At 44.0% G+C, this 19,836-nt stretch overlaps 1 protein-coding gene across 8 annotated transcripts in view; it reads right to left on the bottom strand.

Moving 5' to 3' along the window:
• Positions 1 to 18,516, bottom strand: part of LOC101918121 (transducin-like enhancer protein 1) — a 160,685-nt gene extending 142,169 nt beyond the window's left edge. For 7 of the 8 annotated variants that reach the window (XR_008744951.1, XR_008744952.1, XM_055791726.1 and 4 more), the window contains exons 1-4: positions 18,388 to 18,516; positions 17,695 to 17,795; positions 15,998 to 16,061; positions 15,860 to 15,904 (exon numbers count right to left, since the gene is read on the bottom strand). Coding sequence is in view for 6 of the 8 variants with exons in the window: in XM_055791726.1 (XP_055647701.1) it covers positions 15,860 to 15,904; positions 15,998 to 16,061; positions 17,695 to 17,795; positions 18,388 to 18,411 (234 nt within the window). In the remaining 2 variants the exon portion in view is untranslated. Of the gene's footprint in view, positions 1 to 15,859; positions 15,905 to 15,997; positions 16,062 to 17,694; positions 17,796 to 17,945; positions 18,318 to 18,387 lie in introns of those variants that run through there. The other variant, XM_055791728.1, reaches the window with a different exon arrangement.
• Between the last annotated feature and the right edge of the window lie 1,320 nt (positions 18,517 to 19,836).

Genomic DNA, 19,836 nt, shown 5'->3' with positions numbered 1-19,836 from the left:
CAAAAGCTTTAGAAGGTAATTCTTCAGTACTCTGCCTCTACTTAACACTTTCAATACAAAGAAAGCCAAGTACAATACTGAACTCCTTCAGGGAGAACAAAATGGACTTCCCGCCATTTACAGCATGTAACAGTAATCCACTAGGGAGTAAAGGTCAATGTTGCACTTTTGGTCATTACTGAATCATTTGAGATTCTCTATGGTAAGGATGAGAAGAAAATCGAAGGCTATGAGAATGCTGCAAATGGCTTTACCTCATACCAACTTTGATCTCCATCTGTCTAACAGACCTGTGGATAAAAGCCCTCTTTATGGAACGTGCTTGACCATTTTTTTCATCCCTGTTGCAACCCAGAAATCAGTTAAATATTGCATACCACAAGTCCTTGAGTAAGAAACTGCATGTATATATATTAGTCTTGATCTAAAGTTAGTACTGATTTAGTATTTTCATTTTTCCAGTAGAATCATCAAAACAACCAGTATACTTAAACAATGTAGCCTTTATTCTTTTTGTGACAGAGATCTTCGAAGACAGCAAAAAGCACACACAGGCCAATTCCAAAAAAACCATTTTGCTGCGCTTAGCCATGTGCATGCTGTTAGAACTTCGCTGCAGGAAGACTCAAGCACTTCCAAAAATTGCTAAGAATTCAGGGGGCGAGGGCATGTTGGAGGTATAATTAAAACTCGAAAGTTAAATATTCAAAAATCTCAAACTATTAAGGCTAGCATTCCATGAACTTTGCTGTTCATGAGTTACTGAATCCATGCTGGGCACTGAGATATGCATATATTGTTAATGTCCTTTTATGTAAAACTAATACACTACAATCTGTTTTGGCAACGGCTGCAAAAGGGAAAAAAGATAACATGCCACTTAAAAGTTTAGGCCCCCATAGTATATCAATGTCAAACAACAGTGTGTCAGGCTAAGATTCAATTCAGGTAAGTGCCACTGCCAAGTTTTCTTGTTCCCAGACGTGCTTTGAGATTATTTTATTGCTTAAAATTTAATTTGTTCCAACTTGCGTCTCCATGACAACGTTGGCTAACCCTGCAAATCATTTGGATAATTGGATATCTTATCTTTCTATTGCTCTCAAATCAAATGATTCTGCTAGAAATGCAGCAGCCAATCAAATTTACAGGCCTCCTGAGTAATTGACTCACACAAGTAGCCACATTCATCTCCCTTTTACCGCCATATTAACCACCCCGCCACAAACTGTGGAAGGTGGCCTTCAAATTCAGTTTTAAGTTATGAACGCTGTCATTACTAATATTCTTACCAATAGGAGAAGGTGGGAAGGTTTATTCTCAAAAGATACTTGAAATTCAATCTGACAAGTGGTAACGGGTAGCACTCATTTCAGCAACAGCAACAATCTCTGCATTTTGGGCATAAACTCTCAGTTTAACATGACATAGCATTAACAAATACAGCTTCCCCTCTGCCCTGCATTTGTACTACTTATTTTAATTGCGAGGTTAGCCACCCACAAAATGATATTAAAACCCCAGAAGACTGGCATGAAGAATCTTTAGCTATGAAAAAAACCAAAACACCACCATATTGCAAGTGGGAGTGCGGAGAGGAAGAAGTAACAGAAGCATTAACAGAATAAAAACTCAACACAGTAAAACCACAGAATGCGTTTCCAAAGTGAAATTAGTATTTTTTTAATGCAGTACCTAAACTACACTTATCTGAATCCTCTTAGATGTCAGTTTAAATTACAGAAAGGTCATGTTAATTTAAACATAAGCTACTTGAAATGCACCAGTCAACAGCTACACTTGCCAAACATCTAGTACAGGTTTGGACCTCGTTCAACTGTGAAGTGACTGGATATATTTCAGATGTCTAATTTCAATGCTTTCTATAATAATAGAGAAAGGCTGCTGTTTAGCTCTCAATGAACCACTGTACACAACTGCCCATCCCATTTGCAGCTGTAAATCCTGTTGAACCCAAGCCAACTGGCAACAAAGAAGCTGTTGTCAGGATGTTAAAGTGCTCTTTTCACACATCTTCACCAAGTCAAGACTCTTCTTAAACTTGGCTAAACAGGACAGTTACATTTCTCCTTTAATCCAACTTTAGCCCATCTTGCTCAATCACTTGAAACTACAAAAGGTGTGTTTATCCAAATTTTAGTTCCACAGCTTAGTTTCCATGCCTAAGCTAACCTTCAATACACACAGAAGTACTTAAATCTCTGAAGTGTGCACACAGCTTTATTTTACTTTCAAGTTGCTTTCCAGCACACTCAGTTCCCCCTTCTATTTAGATTCCATGAGATGCTGAGCAAGTCAGAAGCTGACTCAAATCCAGAAGAGGTATTGCCACCTTTGCTTCTAGTAGCACGCTTTCTTCAAACCATGCTAGAGGCAGTTGGACTTGTCCAACATCTCAACTAATAAGTCAAGCAGAAAATACTACTACAGGAGGAGGGAAAGGACCAACTTACTAAACCACCATGTCAGCAAGTTAAATAGGCTCACAGGAGGCATTGCTCAGGTACCAATGCAGCCCAGAAGGTGAGAACCAAGCTGGGAGCAGACGTTTTTGGGGGACACAATAAGCTATCAGATGAGCGCCCTTCCTCCCACAGGACTGCACTTTCATGTGCTCTTATCGTGCTCTAGAAGCAGCACAGTCTCCAAAATTGTCCAGTATACTTCGCATTATTACCATTAAGGACATTAAGAGCTGCATTTACTCTGGACAACTGAGAAACACTACACTATGTAAGAACAAGGAGGAGACAAAGAGAAGAAAAAAGAAAGAAGGCATTAATAAAAGCAGTATATCTGTAACTGCTACACCTCTATCAGAAGAGAGCTCTGTTGGCTTTGCATTTAGTTTAGGACATTATTTTAAAACTGCTTCCTATTTCATTCTCACTCCCACAAATTTCTGCATACATCCTTGCAGCCCTTGCCACACTAAGCCACTTTACTGGGATGGCAGCAGAAAGTTACAGCTCTTGCATAGCTGCAGAAGTGCCTAGAATCACAGTTTCCAGGGATCAGAGCATAGGGTTCCTCAAAGAAAGCAGACATTTTTACAGTATGTAAGCCAGTAACAAAACTCCCTGTCAGGATTCTGTTTTTATCAACATTCAAGACTGTAATTGCAGTAGAATCTGGACTAAAACAGTAAGTGTGCCATCTCACAAAAAAGATGGCACACTAAAACAAGGGCCTGAAATACTGGGGGGGGGGGGGGGGGGGGGTTGGGAGCAGGATCCAACATGCTACCTTTCACCAGGACATCAGAAATAACTACCAAATTAAACTCATCAACTAAATCACATGCAGTGTTGTATCTTATATGTAATTTTGCCTTTTTACAATACTGAGTATATTCACAGCTCAGTTTCAAAACTCTATCAAAGTCAGAGAAACAATTTAAGGCCTTAAAAGGGTGTTCATATCGATGTTTCAGGTGCCATCAGGAGACTCAGTAATGAATAGCAGGTTGAGAGGATTGACAACTCTTCTGTTAGCAACTAGCAGAATAATCCACCCCACAGGACTTCTACGGAAGGTGAAAATAACATGAGATTTTTCACTACATGGGGAAAAGGTTTGGAAACCTTTCAGCAAAACTTTGGGAACAGGTCAGTAAATTTCTCCACCCTTTTATTTTTATATATATGTATGTTCTGTGGCTCATAGAATAGAAGAGAACTAGTAAAGATACCATCTAGATTACATTCTGATAGAGAAGAACTAATTGAAACTGTCCAAAGAGCAACTAATTTGATTAAGACTGTTCATAATCCCTGCCTAGTTTATAATCATCAGGGCAGGAAGGAAGAATGAAAAAGCTGGTAAGACTTCAGGAAAGTGAATACCACCTGGTAAGATCAGCTTTGTAAGACCTGTTACTGAAGAATGACATTAAAAAAATGGTATTATGTACATTTTCTTTTTGAAAAAAATATTAAGGACATTGATGATAGTCAATACATCTGTGAATCGAAGAGGAAGGGACAGATGAAGAAGGGAAGGGATGGAATTGTGCCAAGAGACCAAATTCCAAATTATTAAGTGACTTAATTCACGCAAAAAGGAAAGCACACAGGAAGTGGAAACTAGGCCAGGTGAGACAGTATGAACATATACCACAGAAGCATGTGTTTTGGTATCTACATGCCGCTAGTAAACAACAGCTGAAGTAAAGTTACTGCTCTACAGGCTGGAATAGCTGAAGGAGAAAAAAAAAATAGTGGTCCAGTCCCCTCAATTAGAAAAGGAAAGATGTGGTCAAGAGACACCAAGAAGTTCAGAAAGTCTATACTTTTTGCCACCTGTCTTGACTATACAAGAATCATCACCAACCACATAATTAATATAAATTACTAGTTACACATGGTCAACACTGCAGCTTAAACAGGAAAGGAACAGATCAGAGTATTCCAGGTAAAATGTCTCCAAATTGACTAGGCCTGATGCAACAGAAAGAGCACATTGGTGAAGACTGAGCAGCTAGTGGACACCCTGCAGAACCTGCAGATGCCAACTGGATACAAAATTATTAAAGAACAGTGCCCAACAGACAGAAAAGGGAAAGCAAAGGAGCAAAGACACACCAGCTTAATTACTATTCCTTACGTTTGGGGCACTAAAAAGCCCCTTATCCATAGACATCTAGGTGAAACTGGGATATAAATCACAAAAGTATTTTTTAGCAGTGAACAGCAATCAGAATGATGCAATGTCCAAAAAGTAAAGTAATTATGGCTGAGAGGCAGATCATATCAATGTCTTCACTAAGAATTTGTTGCTTATAGCACTATAGGGGCAACAAACAGCACAGCTAAAACTTCACAGGAACAAGTACAAAACTACTTAGTGATTAAACCATGTATGAATGCACCCTTCTCTTCTGCAAATTAAAAAGTTCTGTATGTATCATAGGTCCAATATTTTTCTGTATTTCCTACTAGTAAGCATGAAGATCTCTTCATTTGCCCTAAGCCTTAATTTGCAGAGAGCTTCAAGCTTGGAAAGACAGAATATGCTGGAGAATAGCTTCAGAACTCACTTTGCAGTGAATGGAAAAAATGAACTACAAATGAAAAAGTAGTATAGGAATAAATAGGGATAAAGGACCATAGCACGCCTAGACAGGAACATAAAGGAAAAGGAAATAATGGGCCAGGAAGGAATCTCTCAGTCACAGCAGATCAGAAGTTGAACATAAGTCAATAGCATGCTGTTGCAAAAAAAGCTACCACCACAGTAAGATGTACGCTAAGTAACCCTTCTATGCTACTCAGCACAGCACTTCCTCCCCTGGAGTACTGCACTTACTTCAGGCACTGTACTTCAGCCAGGCACCAACGTTCAGAAAATGAACATTAGACTCTAGGGGTATAGAAAATGGTTCTGGAAGGCAAGGGAATGACCTGCTCTCCCTCTGCTACCTACAGAGCTTACAAGTCACCACTATTATTGTCTTTGCTAACAGGACAAGCACCCTATCAGCAATGACACTGGTATAGCTGATCCTGCTAGGACACAAGAGAGGCACTAGGTCCTTTCCAGTGCTGTGATTCTGCAGTTCATAATGTAGACTGGTTCGTATTAGATCAGACTTGAACTTTACGCAGAGTATGTAAATATCTACAATGAAAAACAAGAAAGAATTTGAAAAACAGAATGTTACAAGCAGTTAACAAAACACAACCCCGGGAGAAGGAACAGACTCCGTAAATATGTCAAGCTGGGACATAACAAAAGAAGATCAAGGAAAACCACACAGTTGAGACCAAACAGAAAATTACTGGAACTATGTGTAACTATCCTACTTAGCATATTAAAAGCTCCACCCTTGAGCAAAGAAAGCCCCAGACTAAAAAAAGCCCCCTCCCCACAAAACAGGTGAGGCTGGGGGGAAGCTGTACTTTCAAATGCAGGTGAAGCTCACAAGAACAAGTGAGAATTAAGTGTGGCTAAATGTAATTGTTTACAATAGTTCAAAGTGTATAAAAAAGTAGCTATGCTATGTGTTAAGCGGTGTGCTAGCGGTGTGGATTGCCACCTAGCACCCACCTCTGCATCGACATACAATAAATGATATCTTGGCTCTGTCAGAGCTGCTCTTTGCACACTACATAACAAACTCCATTTGTGAGACAGTATTTCAGTTTAAAGAAACAACCTAAGAGCTTCCCATAGGTCTTGTTAATTAAAGATTTTGCATTCTCTTAACTGCCAATTTATGTCCATCATTCGAGGCCAGACAGCTAGCTGTCTACAAAATAACAGCTGGAAACCTTATAGCCAGTTACAAAAACAAATTCAGAATGACCTTGCACTCAGACTCGCCCATGAAGAACAGCAATAAGTGTTTCAGCTTTTTTTTTTTAACAAAACAAAAAACGTAAACAGAAACTACTGTGACAACCCCACAAAAGAATGACCTTCCTATTAGTTATGTTTCCCAAGAAATTATGGTGTTTTCATTCCCATCCCTCAGGAATTTAACTCAAACTTTTACATTTAATAAAGTTGAGGACATCATACCATGAAGCAGAAAGCACAGAAATTCAGGTATTTTAGAACACTTAAACCATTTCATAAATAGGCAGATTTCTGCAGATCATTAGAACCACCCAGTTTCAGATGTCTTCTCCTTTTCTTGACCTAACAACTGCAGGTTTCCTCATAGACTTAGTACCTAATCAAGGTGCAGCTGAAAAGTATACTCATTCTTGCTCCCCTTCTCCAAAACTGGAAGCTATTTTTGGTTTTGTCTGCTAATCCATAGAAACCTTTTAAATGGTACAAACAGAGGCAGCAGCATTTTGTTCTCTAAATCAATTTTATCCTTAGCCATCAACTAGATGTTCCAGCACAGAGAAAGAACAGTCCTTCCCTTCTAATTCAAAAATCCATACTAACATTGCCCTTGCAAACTGCTAAACAAGCAGTATCGGCAATTCACTTGAGTTCTGTAATATATTTACTGCAAATCCCAATGGCTTGCCTCCTAATGCAGTTTTCTGTTGTGTCTGTTCTTGTCAATACACTGACTGGCCACCTTACATGTAAGTTGCTTTGACCAACTGTTTACACAAACATCAAAAAGCTTCAAGAGGAATAAAAAAAGACAAAACAGGAAAAAGAACACCCATGTGTCTGGGGGAGGAGGGCAAAGAAAACCCCAAAAGAAGCAAAATAACCCTACACCAAAACACAATTTAACTTCAATTTTCTGTTTTATCACATAGTCAAAAAGGCTAGTTAGCTCTTTGGATCACCTATTTCCAGATATGCAGCCCTGACAAAGATTACTACTCAGCACCCCTCAAAGAACTTTAATCTGTAATTTATATCATCTGTGCTAATTTGTTCACACATCTGAAGAACATAAAGAACAGGTGAGAGAAACTCAGCCAATGCCCAATTACAGAACAGACTCCTCTTAGACACTGCAATTTATCATTAGCCACAGTATACTATCATCATTATGAAAAGTTCAGTGAAACCCAATCTGATAAATTTCCTGAAATGTTTTCCCCATACTAGAAAGTACATTTCATAGCTTGCTAACCACTAAAATAATGCTCAACACTTACAAAGTTAAAATACTATTACCCTATGAAATAATGCTACAAACTATAATAAATTCTATTACAATTCCATTTAAACATACTGTGATTATGGTTCCAAACAAGAGAATTCAACATTGTTCTTAGTCAGATTCAAACTAGCATTCATTTAAGAATAAACTCTATTTCAGCAAGCTCTAAGCTACTCTTCAGTCATCTCCAGCACTATGCCATAAACAGGTCACCAGTGGAGTTCCATAGGAGCCTTCACTACAATCTCCTTTATGAATATGTTCAGCAGTGCAGCCTAGAAAAGACAGCAAGCGGTGAGTAAGCAGTGAGTGCTCCATAAGAGAATTCAAAGTAAAAACAATGGCTGAAGAACTGCAATGAGACTTACAAGTTTAAATGGGCAATGAAAAGAATTGCATATATACAAAATTTACACACGCTGGGAGTAACCACCCGTAGACTCAATGTAAAATGATGGCTCCTGAGCCTACGATCATCATTCATCAGCAAGAACTCAAACATGAAAAGAGAGTCCAGCAGTTCAGCATTTTATGGCAGCCAAAAGAGAAATTGGATATGGGGAACTTTACTAAGAAGAAAAAAAGAAAAACATCCAGAAAACAAAATAATGTGGTAACATAAATCTCTGGTTCACCTGCACCCTGGGAATTACATGTAGTTCTATCCCTTTCATTTCAACAGGCTAAGCTAAAAATGAAAAAGGTTGAGGGAAAAGCAAGGAATATGATCAAGGAAAGCTACACAACTGCATAGGCTGGGACTGCCCAACCTGAAAAGGAGTCAGTACAGATGGGTTATGAGAGAGAGATAATATTTTGAGTGCATTGAAAAAGCAGCTAGGCATCAACAACTTGTCTATTCTGAGAACTGGGGGCTATCAAATAAATACAGTGCAAATAAGGTTCAAAGCAAACAAAGGTTGGGTTTTGTCCTACACCTGGGACAGCCTCCTCCCCACAACAGCACAGCCAGGGTGGAAACACATTAGAGCAAGCAGTTTTGCAGAACAGGGCACAGGTGTCCTGGAGGACAAGTTGAATATGCATTCAGCCCCACACCCTTGTGTTGATGAAGGCTACACCTCATACTAGGATGCAACAGTATGACTGTAACCAGCTGGCTGATTAAAAGAAATTGTTCCCCTTTCTGTTCCCCTTCTTTGACATAAAGGAACATGTTGCCAAACTGGAACGAGTCACTAAGTGACCAGTAAGATAATCAGGGAATCGGAGCACACATGTACCAGGAAGAAATTAAGTTTCAAGAAGAAAAGGATTAATGGAAGAGGACATCCAACTGCAGACTGTCCTGGTTTCAGCTGGGATAGTTAATTTTCTCCTTAGTAGCTGGTGCAGTACTGTGCTTTTGATTTAGTACAAGAATAAAGTTGATAACACACTGATGTTTCAGTTGTTGCTGAGTAGTGCTTACTTTAATCCAGAAGTTTCCCATGCTCTGTCAGTGAGCACGTCCACAAGAAACCAGGAGGAAGCAGAGCCAGGACAGCTGACCTAAACTAGCCAAAGGGATATTCTGTACCATATGTCTTGCTGACTACATAAACAGGGGTAGTTGGCCAGGACTTGCTGATTGCTGCTCAGGGACTGGCTAGGCATCAGTCAGCAGGAGGTGACCAACTGTATCGTACATCACTTGTGGTTTTTTTTTTTTTTCTTTTGGGTTTTATTCCTCTCGCCTTCTCTCTCTCTCTCTCCTTTTAATTACAATTATTATTATTATAATATGTTATTTTATTTCAATTATTAAATTATTCTTACCTCAGTGCATGAGTTTGACTTTTTTCTCGACTGTCCTCCCCATCCCACTGAGGGCTGAGTGGAAGGATGGTAGTGAGCAGGCAGCTGCATGGTACTTAGTTGCCAGCTGGGGTTAAACCATGACACCAATTCTTGATTATGGAGAAGACAAACCCACACTTTTCATAGAGGTGCACAGCAGAAGAACAAAAGGCAGGCAATAGTCACCAGTGCAGAAAGGCAAAGTCCCAGTTAGTGAAGGAAAAAACTCTTCACAATGAAGGAGGGTCAAACACTGGAAAGTGCTGCCCAGAGAGGTCACACAACTCCTCCACAAAATACTTAAGATGGAAATTTGATACTTACAAAAGCACAGGTTCCAAGTTCAGATTGACATTGGGACCAACCTGCAAGTAATTTACAAGCAAGCCATGGCCTTCAAGTAATAATGTCTGATCTCTTAAGCAAGCTATTCTGACAAATACATGCTGAAAAACCAAGAATTCTCCATCAGCTGTTGGCTTTCCCCTTTCTGGAAGAAACTATGTGAGCAACTACTATTGCTTGAATAGTTACAATCAGAGTCCAAGTAACAAGTGTGATGGAAAAGACAAAAATAGTAGTGTTTGACATAATTGCCATTAAATATCCCCAAATCTTACTTCAAGTGGAAACATAAACTCATTAGTTCTACTCAAAGCTGTTACCGTTTTTTAACAGAACAGTATTGTGCAGTCTTCTGATAAGCACCAGTTAATCTAAAAGTGTTTCTAAAGGCTTTTACTGTATGCCAATGGTGACGTACTATCAAAGCTAAAAGATCCTATCTTCCACTTTGCACCAGAGACACAATGCTATTTTACTACTTTGCCACAAACACTTGCTGGAGCAGGGTGGGAGAAAAGGCAATTAACATGCTCAGCTTGACTTGGTGTAACAACCAGCAGAAGGGGGAAAAGCGTTCAGCTTTTTCCCTAGAATCTGTTGTGACAGAAGGGTACCACTCATTCACAAAGTTATCTTCCATCTTACTCTTCTCCCTGCCCCAGAAGATACCAGGACATTTTTTTTTTTTTTTTTTTGCCCATTTGAAGCAATCTGTAAAGTTTGTAAATCAACAGACATGTGGCAATGTAAGTTACAGCAAAGCAAGGGAAATTTAAAAATGTAGCCAGTAGGAACAGGTTTTCTCTCTCCCTCCATGATTATGAGGAACCTGAAATTTGGCAGACCAAGTCTAAAATGTGAGATGATCAGGCGGTATTTAACATATGTACTGTGTTTACACTGTGACATACTTCAGAGATTAAGTCGTATATGGCGTTGACATAATAGATGGTATCTGACAATATGGTTATCTAAAAGCCACATGGAGACTTATTTCACACAGTGCCCTGAATCTGTCAGATAACTCCCTCACGATAATGCTGACCTTGAGTTGGAATGTGGTCCAAAAGTCAAGAAAGGTCATTACGCTAGTCTTTCCTCCACACTCAGACTGGCAACTCTGTGGCTGAAATGGCTGCATGCAGTAAAATAAAGTACAATTTTTGAGTGAAAAATATTATGTCCCAACCAACCTTACCATTTTCTCTTTAAAAAAAAAAACAGGTTTTACATTCTTATGTGGCACTTCCAACGGTAAAATGCTCTTGAAACACTTACTGCATACCACCAAAACCTTAAGGAATCATCAAGTCTTTCATTCCAATAATTAAACTGCAAGTAGGAAAAAAAATTAATTTATCTTCAAATCCCTTTTAACAGCACAGCCATCCTACTCAGGAACTGTAGAGAGCTAAGTAAGCTCTTAATTCCCTTCTATTAAACCCACTCCTGAAGACTGATATTCTAATGAGATACCAGTAGAAGATTCTGTCCTTTGCTGTGGAACATTAGAAAATATGCCACAAAACAGTCCAGGCTGAAACAGACATTTAACTCTTGTACAACTGGTTAACATACACAGTTTTGGAGTTTGTATACTCTTCTATAAGAGGCAAAGTACTGAATGACAGGTCTGCCTCCTGACAGGTCAGAGAGAACACAATAACCCACCCAAAGAGAAGGAAACCAAGCTGTCACTGCTGGGAGAGCTGAAACCCAGATACTATCGTAGTTTATACAGTCTGTCAATTGGTTCAGCGGCAATGAATTTTCCTTTCTTTGGCTGCCTGCCACTGAACACAACCTAATCTTGCACCTAAACAATCCAGGTATTAAATGCACCGGAAGCCTTATCTTCTGACTTATGACATAAGATGACAGAGCTGGTTAAAATAAAAAGGTTATTTTCTAATAGCCAGGGGCAGTAACCTTGTACAGTGGTATTTTGTAACACCCAACCAACTCTACATCTTGGCCCTAGCAGCTGATCATAGAATCATTTAGGTTGGAAAAGACCTTTGAGATCAAGTTCAATCTTTAACCTAGCACTGCCAAGCCCGGCACTAAACCATGTAACTAAGGTCCTCACCAGGGATGGTGATTCCAGCACTTCCCTGGCAACCTCTTCCAATCCTTCACCAGCCTTTCAGTGAAGAAATTTTTCCCTCATATCCAATCTAAACCTCCCTTGGCAAAACTTGAAGTCATTTCCTCTTGTCCTACTGCTTGCTACCTGGGAGAAGAGACCCACACTCACAACACTACAACCTTCTTTCAGGTAGTTGTAGAGAGCTTCCTGAGTCTCCTCCTCTCCAGACTCAACAGCCCCAGTTCCCTCAGCCGCTCCCCATCAGACTTGTGCTCCAGACCCTGCACCAGCCTCGCTGCCCGCTCTGGCCACGCTGCAGCACCTCAGCGTCCCTCTTGCAGCGAGGGGCCCAAACCTGAACACAGCGTTCGAGGTGCGGCCTCACCAGTGCCCAGGACAGGGGGACCATCGCTGCCCTGGTCCTGCTGGCCACACTGTGTCTGGTACCAGCCAGGGTGCTGCTGGCCGCCTTGGCCACCTGGGCACACTGCTGGCTCACGCTCAGCCGGCTGTGGACCAGCACCCCCAGGCCCTTTCCCACCAGGCCCTTTCCAGCCGCTCTGCCCCAGCCTGTAGCGCTGTGTGGGGCTGCTGTGACACAAGGGCAGGACCCGGCACTGAGCCCTGTTGAACCTCATACAATTGGCCTCAGCCCATCGGTGCAGCCTGTCCAGATCCCTCTGCAGAGCCTGCCTGCCCTCCAGCAGGTCAACACTCCCCCCAGTTTGATGTCATCTGCAAGAATTACTGAGGAGGCACTCAATCTTGTCATCCAGATCATCAATAACGATATTAAACAGAACTTCCCCCAATCTGCTTTGCAGCCACAGATGTCACGGTGGAGAAGATCTGACCTGGACAGTATAACACAAAAGAGAAACTTAAGACCACACAAAACATCCTTAATTATTCTGTCCCCTTGACACATATGAAAACAATATGTGAATCAAATGCATTTAACCTAAACAAATCCTCAGGTGCTAGTCTCCTTTTCAGGTATGCAGAACTTAGTAACTATTCACCTTAAAGTAATTTCTCTGCAAACATGTAAGAATTGACACACAGCATCCTCTTAATTTCAGAGGTTATTTCTTAAAAAATAAGAAAAACACACATAGAAACAAGACACCCCCCCCAAAAAAACCAACACCAAAAAAAGCCCCAAAAACCACCCAAACCTACAAACCAGGCACAAATATGCCAAAAATGATTATTTCCTGAACACTGTTCAGTCAGCAGGTTGAAATGCAGCAGCATGTCAATTTAAGTACACAGTTATGCAATAAACTCTGTGAAGTGTCATGCCAAAGCTAAAGTTGTGAAGGAATCTTTCCCATGGCCATTTCTGGACTCAAATGCAACATATTCAAGTGGAAAGCTCTTCAGTAAAGCTGTTTGTGTATGGAACATTCATCCTAATTAAGTCTGTTTATAGCAACAGTCAAGTCTTGACTAACTGTTTTGGTCAAATTATAATAGAATACCAAATTAAATGAAGAGGGAAGTACTGATACAGTTGTATCAGCAGAAGTAGTCGACCCTTTCATATGCAGGCAAACTGCAACTACTTCACTTTATCATCAAAGCGGTTCTACCTTAAGAGTGATGTACACAGTGTATGCAGTGTAATTTTTTGGTTTTCAATCAGCAACCCAAGCACTCTGAAGGGCTTCACACAGAGTGCAGCATCCACATAGGAGGCAGGCCTTAAAACGTTAAAGCTTGCTCAGTGGAAAGTTTCCCCATCACTGCATTTTTCAGTAACAAAGATGTTGTCAGAAATGACAATTTTTCATGTCCCCTGATGATGCCTTGCTAGCATTTGGTTATAAGCCTTAAAGCAGGAATAATTTCAGCCTGTCAGGAGTCTAGCTAATGCCCAGTTTCCCCCTAGAGAGAACTCCTGTCAAACATAATGAGAGCTCCAAAGGCCCTCTCTACAACATAATGAGCACTTAGGCCATGCTGGTGATCAGCCAGCAAAAAGCATCAATTTGAGCCTGGCTACACCCTTGGGGCTAGACGTCACCGGTTTTTAATAAGAATTATGATTACTATCTGCCAAAAGCCTCCTCAGAACTTATTGTTAGCAGTGCAAATTCAGAAGAATGTCACTGGTAGGCTTTTTTGTTTCCTGTAATCTAAGGCCACCTACATACTGAACTGTAGCACCATTTGGCATCCTCACTTCAGGCACCTAAATCAAGAGTCTTTAAAATGAAGGTGCTACTTTTATTGGAAGTTAGAATTACTTAACATGTAAAAACATAATATCTGAGATTCACATCCAGGGAAATGTATTTATGCCTTCAAAAGCTTATTATTTTCTTAACAACATACACAGAGCAAGTTGCTCTACTCTCCCTGGCTAGAACCAACATAGGTATAATGCTCTGCCAAAAACCTTAAAAGCTTCTGAAGTATCACTGCCTACTGGGTATGTAATTATAGTTACCATATATACAGAACATTAAACCCTTGCAATACACAGATGTTAAGGTCAAAGTGGAAACCTCAGTTCTGACACTCTTTAATCTTGTGGGCTTAATTGATTTTTACCTAAAGTTAATTCCTAGTACATTTACTGAAATCACACATTCTCCTGAAAGATCTTCCAAAACCAACATCCACTTTGCACCAAATGCAGTTCCTATACGGACATTGGCTTCCTCACAGGTTAATGTGCCAAAAAGTTGTTTAGGAGCAGAAAAAAAAAAAAATAAATCAAAAAACAGAACATAAAATCCAAGAAAGAAATCTCCAAAATCACAAAGCCTGAAAAAGCCACCTCACAGAAAAACTGACTTTCTCCTAAAACACAAGACACAAGAATACTAATACAGATACAGTACAGAACCAATTCAAACACTACTCTAGTTGTGCTGCCTTCCTATTCATTGCATTACTTTTTAAAGAAAACGAGGTGTCATAATATTTCTTCTTTTACCAGCATTTTGGATTCGAACATGCATTCCTCTAAAAAACAAGAAAATACCTACCCAGCTTTGCAGACAGAAAGTAAGTTATCATGGAACTGCAATATCCTTATCAATATTTTTAGGGGAAAAAAAACCAAACCAAAAAAAATATCAAAGAGTTCAGAGTTACAAAAGCAAAATTCAACTCTGCAATTCACTTGCTTAATGAAAGTCTTTGAATATACTCAAGATCTGAAGCCTGAACTAATCAATTTCTTCGCTGTGCCCTAGCCGGTCAGCCATGCTCTTTAATTTAATGAAACAAGCGTTTTAGATGAAATAGCACATACACATCAAGAAAGAATTGTATTGTTGCACTTTGAAATGTGTCCAACTGTGCAACTTCATCTAATGATAATTTTTTTAAAGAGGCCATCGATCTCTGAAAGACTTATTGTACCAGCATTTTGATGAAAAAGTGAATGTCAGCGTATCTACAGAATACTTACACCCTGCCATTAATGCTTTATTTGGCAGACAATGACTACTCAATTGAGGGTCCTCTGGGCTGAGCAATCATTTAGCTTTTCTTCTCTTATGAGGTCCTTAGTGTCTTGTTCCAGTTCAATACTCTTTTTATTCACCATAATAGTGGCCATAAGTGTGAATTTTATGGGAACTTGCAAACTCATAGTCATAACTAGAGCTTTCCAAGTCACTGATCTTTTCATACCTTTGAATGGCAAGGATTGGAGCAACTATCACTACATATGCTACACATGCATAAGACCAGTTCTACACATCAAAGGCTCACTAACAAAATAAAACCACATAAAGCACTGAATTATATTTTTGAAACCACAGACACAAGACCTTTCCTATTTTTGCCAACGTCTTTCACGACCAATACCAAGAAAGCCTTGTCACTCAACCTAATCTATACATCATTTGACAGCAGGTAGGCAAAGGTTTACTAATCACAGCTACAAATCAGCCTATTGATTCAGACACATGATATAGTCACCCGAACATAAAGAGAACAGCTACATTTAAATGCACTAGACACACCGCAGATTTTGTGGTTTAGAAAACAAAATGCCTTACCTGTTTGTGCATTTCAATGTTTAATCCATACGACATTTCATAATACTGCAAATAAAGGACCATACGTTATTTTCTTATGCTGCTTTACATTGTATTAGGAGATATTTACCGAAATAAAGAAAAAACAAATATACTTACCATCACATAGTGCCTCTGCATTTCTGTCTTTTCGCTTGCCAGTTTCTCACATTCCAATTTAAGGCTACAAAATAGATCACACTTTAATATAAGTGTTATGTCACTTGTTTTGACATCTACCTACTTCATTTGTATTTTAACAGATACAGTTAATTAAAAAAAAAACAAAACTCATTAACACACAAATGCAGACAGCAAGACCCAATTCATTCTTTAAGCAGAAACGCTGAACAGGAAATTTAAAAGGTATTTCATGGGTGCTGTATGAGACCCGAACTGTCTCCAGAACCCAAACATATCCAATCTTCATGCTTTGACAAGGAGCTGCCATGAAGTGCAACAACTTTCAAGCTATAACAGGATCTGAATTTCTTCAAAGTACTTCTCAGTAGCAAAAAAATTAGTATTTCCTTGTATACACCACTTAGTAAGTTACTGCCAAGTAACACCACTCAGGTTTACAATTACAGCTTGAGTATGTCTATAATTCTTAACCTTAGGTACATTCTAGCTAAGGTTATCTTGCCCAGAGCTTGAAAAAATCAGTAACTATCATTTACTTGCAAGTTTGGTTTGTATTTTTGTTTTGACAAATGAAAAGAAGTCACATTCAGCACTTGCTATCTCATCACTAACAACGATAAAATTCTAACTAGTTTCGCTGAGGGCAAATGCCTCGACATCGTCTTTGTTCTCTGGCACACTGATGAATTTCTTTTTTTTTTTTTTATGACACTAGTAAAGGACCGAGGGAACATTTGGTGTGTAAGCCCGCATTTTTCACTTCCAGCTGCAACAACAAACGTTTATAGTTTACAATGCACTTCTAAAGTAACAAATGGCTTAAACAAGTTAACGATTTAGGCTAACAGTATCGCAGGTAAGAAAGAGGAAACCTAATCAAAACAAAGCAACTTCTGGCTGGGAAACCTGCAAAGCTTTTACTCCTACACAGGCCCCGCAGGTGCATGTAAGTACAAAATTGGGGAAGATTAATGCCCCTTTATACCAATTGCCCTGTGTATGCAAGAACCCACACTCTACTAAATCTCTGTAGGGACCTCAACAGCAAGCACAAATGCAACAAGAACGTCTGAAGGACACTGCACAACAGCCAGGAACACATGCCACGGCCTCAGTGGATTCACGTCAAGTTTGTATGAGTACTCCGGTACTTGTGTGCTTTAACAATCCTTCTCGGCTCTTTAAGCACTGCACGTTGGCATTTTATTAATAATTGCATTAACACCACTCGCAAATGAGCAAACATGAGAATTAGCTTCCTTAATGCTCTGTGCCGCAGCATTAGCGCAGGTCTTTCCTCGACATAATTAAAAGAATCCTCCACGTAAGGACCCCTCACAAGTTGTTTGTTTGTTTTTTTAACGCGTACAAGCACCGAACCGCTCCAGCTTCGAGAATACCGCCCCTCGCAGCTACCCCGGCAGGAGGGCGCGCCCCGGGCAGCACCGCCCTCCCGACCGCCCCGTCCTCCGGCACCCCCGGCCCCGCCAGGGACCGGCTTCCCCGCGCCGCCCCGCACCAGCCCGGCCGGCTGCGGCCGGTGGTGCCTGGCCCCGCGGCGGGGCCCAGCCTCGACATCGCACGCCACCGCCTGGACGGGGCCCTCCAGTGCAGCCCCCCGCGCCCAGCCGGGGCTGCGCCCCCCGGCCCCGAGGCGGCCCGCCGGCGCTCACCTGTGGTACTGCGCCTGGAGGAACTGGAACTCCTCCTTGATGCGGTCCAGCGACTCCGGGATGGTGAATTTGAAAGGCTGGCCCGCAGCCTGGTGCGGGGTCTGGCGCAGCGGCGGCCGGCACGGGAGAGAGAGGCATGTTCAGACACGGCGCGGCCGCCCCGCAGGGAGGGGCCGGCGGTGCCCGCCCCGGCAGGGGCGAGGGGAGGGAGAGCCCAGCCCGCCCCGGGGCGCTGCGCACACGTTACCCACCTTCCCGTCCCTCATCTGTGGGGGGCGAGGCTAACCGCCCTGGGGGAGCCGCTCCGGCCCCGACCCACCCGCTCCTGCCGCCGCCGCTGACAGGAAAGCGGGGCGTGCCGGCTCCTCCCCGCGACCCCCGCCGCGGGGGGCACGGCCGCCCCGACCCGGCCGCCGCGCTCGGCGGGGAGGGGGACGCGGCCCGGCCCGGCGGCGACTCCTCGCCGCAATTCCCGCGGCAAGTAAGTTGCCCGCGGAACAAAAGGGGTCGGGGAGGCGGCACGTTCTCTCGCTGGCCGCGCCGCTCCTCCCAAGAGAGGACAAACTTGGGAGGGCGCCCGCCCCCCCGCAGCCCGGCGGGGGAGCCCCGGCGGGGGCAGCGCCCGGACCGCCCCGCTCCCCGGCCGGCCCCGCGCCCCCAGGGCCGCCGAGCGTCCGCGCCGTCCGTACTTACGGGGTGCCGGCTCTGGGGGAACATGGCTCCGGCGGCGGCGGATCTCCCTCGCAATGCGGTTCTTGCGGAGAGCCGCCCGCCCTGCCCTGGCTTCACGCCCGGCGCGCCGAGGGGGGCAGGAGCGGCGATACCGGCCGGCCGCCTTCCCTCCGCCGCCGCGGGGAGGAGCGGGGCGAGGCGCCGCTCAGTGCCCCCGCCGCGGGAGCATCCCCCGGCCGCGGCGTCCTTTGTTGCTGTTGTTCCGGGAAGGGCTGGGGGTGCCCGGGGAAGGCGGGCGGGCCGCGCTCGGGACGGTCACCGCCGCTCCGCGCTTCCTCGGCGGCGCTGCGGCCGGCGCCCACAGCGCCCGGGCGCGGCGGGACGGGACGGGACCCGACGGCGCCCAGGGAGGCGATGCAGCGGCCGCCCCGCCGCGGCAGCGAGTGATCTCCCTCTCGGCCTCGCAAGTTGCCGGTGCAAGTGTAAGGCCGAAACCGCGGGCGGAGGCGAATCCTCTCCCCACTTCTGCCCCTTGCCGAAAGGGGAAAATCCAGGCGGAGGATGCGGGACGCGGCGTCAGCGGCGGGACCGTCGCAAGCCGGTGGGACGAGAGAAAGTCTCCAGGGAGGGCCGCGTTGCTCCCGGGCGTCGGCGGAGGGGCCAGGTCATCGGCAAGAGACGGAGCGGCGAACAAGGAAGGAAAGCGGCAGGAGGGCGGGGAGCAGGGTGGGGGGGCTCTGCACAGGCGGCCCCGATCAGCGCAGCTCCAGTAAGTAGCACATGCACCAAACGCAGGAGGGCAGAGGAGGGGGAAGCGCACAGGCAGCAGAGACTCTTCCGTTAGTTGCAGAGGGGTCCCTAGGACAAAAGAAAACCGAAACCCCTCAAAATGCTCGCTGGCCCGTCCGGCCAAGGCGCCCGCCCCGTCGGGAGGGCAAACAAAAACGAAAAAAAAAAAATAAAAAGCGCGTCCGTATCGAGGCTAAATCAGAGGGCAAGCTTCGTGCAACGGCACCACTGCAGCCTCCTCCGGGCGGGCGCGCATCGGGGAGCTGCGTGTCTCACCAGAGCGCCCCGAGCGCGGTACATCGCGGCGGCAGCAGCAGCAGCAGCAGCCGCATCCTAATCCTCCGCCGCGCTGCCCCGCCGCTTCTTGCCGGCCGGCCCAGGATAAAGTTCTTCCCCAGCTGAAAGATGCGGACCCGAGCGGCCGGAAACGCCACCGGCCCCTTCTCCTCCTCCCCTCCGCACCGGCCGAGGGAAAGGGGACGCTGGGTGGCCCCGCGGGAGGCGCTCGGCGGGACGGATGCGCGGCCGAGGGGGACGCGCCGCGCTCGCCCGCGCCGCTTACATTAGCACGCGGTTTCACACTCCGCCAGCTAACCAGCCGTCCTGCCCCGCCCACGCCGCCCCGCGGGGGGGGCAGCAGCCGCCGCCGCCCAATCGCCGGCCCGGCACCAACGTGGGGCC

The sequence above is a fragment of the Falco peregrinus genome, chromosome Z (genome assembly GCF_023634155.1).
Source record: "Falco peregrinus isolate bFalPer1 chromosome Z, bFalPer1.pri, whole genome shotgun sequence".
Taxonomy (NCBI): domain Eukaryota; kingdom Metazoa; phylum Chordata; class Aves; order Falconiformes; family Falconidae; genus Falco; species Falco peregrinus.
This window is presented reverse-complemented; position numbering and strand designations above follow the sequence as displayed.